Raw genomic sequence first — 4894 nt, 5'->3', positions numbered from 1 at the left:
GTTCATGGGGACTTCATTCACTGTGGGAAGAACTTTTTACAGGGTCAGGGATGGGACAGGGTAGGAATTTCATTGGGATTAGGAAAGGGACATCAGCATACTACTTTGTGACCCAGGTGCCTTCAACTTACTCCTTCTAACCCTGCATTATGACTTGATATAGAATTACTCTGAATCATGAATATGCAAATGAATCATGAATATGGAATGCAATGTCTTTGTAAATATATGAGCCTCTTTAGTCCACATTACCACAGGACCAATCATAACTTCACAGCCTATGAGTACACAGGTCCTTGCCATGGGTTGGAATTGGATCATCCTCTTCCTGGTTACAGCAGTTACAGGTAAAGGGATCCCTTGTCTCAGCTATGAGAGGCACCTGCTTCTCAGGTGACTATGGAATAAACTCTCCTTCCTCTCCACAGGTGTTCATTCCCAGGAGCAGCTACAGCAGTCTGGGGCTGAGCTGAAGAAGCCTGGTGCCTCAGTGAAGGTATCCTGCAAGGCTTCTGGCTACACCTTCACAAGCTATTACATGCACTGGGTCAAGCAGAGACCTGGACAGGGGCTGGAGTGTATTGGGCAAATCAACCCTGGCAATGGTAACACAGAGTATGCGCAGAAGATCCAGGGCAGGGTCTCAATGACCAGAGACACATTGTCCAGCACAGCCTTCATGGAGCTGAGCAGCCTGATATCTGAAGACTCGGCTGTTTATTACTGTGTGAGACACAGTGAGGCAATCAACATCCTGAGTGTGTCACAAATCCTGTAGGAGCAGGAAGCTGCATGTATCTGAGAAGACAGGAAGGAGTGGCTGGAGACTTTGTCAGAATGCAGTGAAGTGAATTAATAAAGGGGACCATTAGACTAGGAATGGTCAAATGGGGTGGGTATTGGTAGGACAGGGCTAAGGAGGGAGTATGGAGAACAATAAATCACACTAAAGGCCTTTAGAAAATTTATTAGGAAACTATTATAGAAGCTTCTTAATATCTAGATAGGCGGGCCATAAGGGCTGGTGCAGATGGGGGGGGGTTCTAAGATCATCAATTTATGTGAAAATAGCAAATGTTCAAAATTTACAGGATTTTTTAAAGTATTGTTTAAGTAATTTATCTTATTTGGTCTCATTTTTTGTGTTCAAATTGGTCAAAAGCAATGACTTTATGGTCATAGAGTTATATAAGTCTTGGTGTACTGTATTGAAAGCATAAAGATATTTGATTTATAGAGAATTTTCATTAAATAGGGGTTTGTACATTGGGAAACTTTCAGGTGAGTATTAATTCAGTGTTGTCTATTTTGTGCAGCAGTCTATTCAAATACACTGTTCAGTTCACTCTTTGGGTACGTGCTGTGGGTTTTCTTAACGACTTGTATCATCACTTCATTCTCATCATGCGAGTCAGCAATAGTAAGAGATTAAGTGTTTGTACATTTTCATTTTCTTCTATATTATATTTTTGATTTCCTAGATCATTCATGAGCACAGTAACAAGAATGGGGTGAAAATAAATGTTTCTCTTTACTGTGGTCACCATATTCCATCCAATAAGCTGCACTAAATGCAATCCTCAATGCACATGCTCCTAATCTCATAGCTTGAAATACAAGGAGGGAAAACAGAAAGCACAGGAAATCCCCCGTGGGTAATCTCAACACACCCTGATGCCATTAGACATCCACGAATACCAAGTTAATTTCTGTACCTTTGCCTAGCTGTGTTTTAAATTTCCAGGGGTCTATTAGCGACTACCATCTTGGACACAAATTCAAACAAGTCCTTCATTACTGAAGGTTCCTATTGTACAACACTGTTCTGAAGGCCACTGCTAGAAACAATGCCTTGTGTACGTTATGCCTCGTCATCCAAAACTTGTCTGCTGTTCCTAATCCTTTTTCTCTGTTTTCTGATATCAGTTGTGTGGTTGCAGAGTCATTTCTCTAAGATTGAATTTTCTGTCCTTAAAATGAGGAAGGAAACTCTTTTCTTAGGATCCTCCATATATATATATGTATATATATATATATATATATATATATATAATTTTTTTTCTGTAAACCTTATTAACCTAATGAAAGGAGTTTCTTACATGTTTGCTTCCTCTGCTGGCCATACATATTCATTTTGCACATGATCTTAGCAAAGTGTTTGGAAATTGTATGTGTTCGTTTTAAAAAGAAATGATGATTATCAATTAATCTTTACTAGTACTTAATATTCTGATGAATTTTTCATCTTTGTGGGGGTCAATTTTTGAGGCCAGAGATGGTTGGTCTCCAGGACCCAGACAGAAGAATATTCTCAGAGACACTGGCAAATACAACACACTGTATTTTCTTCAGGAGTGGTGTGTGCCCTTGGTCCCAAGCACATTTGATAAGAAATCGAAGTGAGTTACATAAAAGCCATGTTTCCTATTTTTTCATGGTTCTCCAGATATACAGTAGAGGTCATCATAACTAAGTCATCATGGAAATCCACAACATAACCATGTTACATAAACCTTTATCTCTCATGGCCCTTATTTACTTCAATCATCTGAACCTGTACTCACTGGCCCTAGATTTAGTGTCTCATCTTCATAATATCCATCACCATTCCCACTTACACCTGACTAGACACTTCAGACCTCCAGTCTACTGTGTCTCACTGTATTTTCCTTGTCATCTAACCTGCTGCCGTTAATTTCTCTCCTCGTTCCAAAGATTTTTTTAAATTTATTGAGTTTTGTGCATTTCACATAGCATGTCTTAATCAAATTTAAACCCCTCCCCCTCCATGTCCACAGGATTACTTTTTTAAATTACAACTAGAACATGGTGTGTGGCACCAGAAAACCTGATGTTGATAACATCGGAAAAGTCAGGCTCTGACTGAGGAAGAGAGGCACTTGCTTCATGATCCTTTCAAATGTGCTGTGGTTTCTGACTGCTAGTCCCATCAGGTTTATTTCACCTCTGGATGTTTGTGAGACATCAATGTCAGTATGTTTCTTAACAGTTTTATTTTTCCATGAAACTAGACACCAAACAAAATTTTGGAAAGTGCCTGAGAAAAATGTTAATTTCTTGCTTTATATACTTTGTACATGTCAATCAGTTCCAGACATTAAAATTCTCAGCCAGATTTCATCAAGTTTTTTTTTGAGATGTTCTCACTGAAGATATTATAACTAGGAACAAAATTTGCAATGGTCACTACAGCTGTGTGGTACTGATGCACAAATCAGGTTATTGTATATTGCTGCTTATTTGGCAAGAACATGTCTCATGTGAAGGCTGTCTGCATGGTCTGTGGGAACCTGAAGCTGCTGCCCACACTCTTCATGGTGATGCCGGGGATGATCAGCCACATCCTATACACAGAAGTGGTGGTCTGTATTAAACCTTCTGAGTGTGTAAATCAACATGGTATTGACATTGGATGCACTACCTGTGAATACCTTATTTGGGGGCTGAACCTGAGGACATGGGATGATGAGGCCTGATGCTCTAGATCATGATGGCCCTCTCTCGTTCTCTCTGAGCTCCATCTTCAACAGCACCAGCTGGAGTGAGTTTAGACTAACATAGGAAGGCTATGGGCAGTCATGAAGGAAGGAAGCAGCTCACACCCTCATATCCTGTCTCTAAGGATGGAAATACATGATTGACACATGACAAACAATTAGCACTGTTTTAAGGACTTAGGGTAAGATAAAAAACACCTGCTCTCTCCCTCTAAGTGCCAAAGACAAACCAAAATTTAACCCTGCAACATTACCTCTGAGGAATCAATGAGTTTATTGGACTTATCTCCAGGGAATGGGTCAGAGGTTATGGGGAGTAGCATGTGTGAATTTAAAGAAACTTCACTGAAAGGTCCACATTCAGCATAGATGATGGATTCACCATGGCTGTGCTGAAGAAAATCCTTCCCTAGTCTTCCCCAGATTATATACACTAGGCCATCCTAAGACCCTGAGACCAGATGCTATTGGGTTGTAACTACATCCCACAGACTGAGCAGAGTGGATGGATACTGAGCTGAGGGTGCAATAAACCAACCAGTCTGCCCGATTCTTCATAGTTGGAATATCAACAGTCCAGATATGATTAAGTTTTGCAAACAGGCAGCATATTTTGAGTTAATGGCAGAGAGTCCCTGCACATAGTCAGGTTTCTGAAAGTAGTAAAAAGGAAACTGTATCATACTGTATCATATTACAGCCACTCACAGGAAAACTTGGACAAGTCCTACTGCACCCTGGATTCCAAGGTCATTCCAATTTCCTACAGTGCTCAGAACTAACATAGTACAAACTTGAACACCAGTAAAGGTTGGTTGGTTTTCAGATAAGCCTAGTAAGTGTCCTTCTATGACTTTCCTTGTCTTTCTAAAATCAGCCTTGAATAACCACCTGTCATTTACTCTTGGTGATACTAGATCTTATCTCTGGTAACAGACCTTCCATTGCATCTAAAGACATGTCTTGTTGATGAGCCAACCTGAACATGTAGCCATTATACATGTACATGCTATGATGATACTGAAGGATAAAACATCATCAGTGTTGTAATTCACATTGGAGATGTTTCAGAGAGGAATACCACCAAGAAACCTGGGGAGAAAGGAAGGATCCAGATGAGAGGTGAATGTTCCAGATTACATGTGAAGGTTCCAGATGAGAGGGGAAGGTCCCAGATGACAGGTGAAGGTTCCAGATGAGAGGTGAAGCCCATTACCATGGCAATAAGACAAGGTGATAGTGATGAATGGGTGGAGAACAAGGGAGACTAAGAAGGGCTGAGAACTCCTTGCAAGACACACACCATGGCCTTTTCCTCCAAAATCCTCCACAGACTCAAGTTGAGGATCCTAATAGATTCCCAAATGGCTGTGATC

At 40.5% G+C, this 4894-nt stretch overlaps 1 gene segment (V, D, J or C); it reads left to right on the top strand.

Annotated features, from left to right (window-relative positions):
* The first annotated feature begins 301 nt into the window (after window positions 1–301).
* LOC103751224 lies at window positions 302–778 on the top strand. The segment is given in 2 exon segments: window positions 302–347; window positions 429–778. Coding segments are annotated over 2 exon segments (396 nt in total).
* Window positions 779–4894: the final 4116 nt, after the last annotated feature.

The sequence above is a fragment of the Nannospalax galili genome, unplaced genomic scaffold, assembly GCF_000622305.1.
Source record: "Nannospalax galili isolate Female #2095 unplaced genomic scaffold, S.galili_v1.0 scaffold130, whole genome shotgun sequence".
NCBI lineage: Eukaryota > Metazoa > Chordata > Mammalia > Rodentia > Spalacidae > Nannospalax > Nannospalax galili.
The sequence above is the reverse complement of the archived record's forward strand: the minus strand, read 5'-3'. Positions and strand labels throughout refer to the sequence as shown.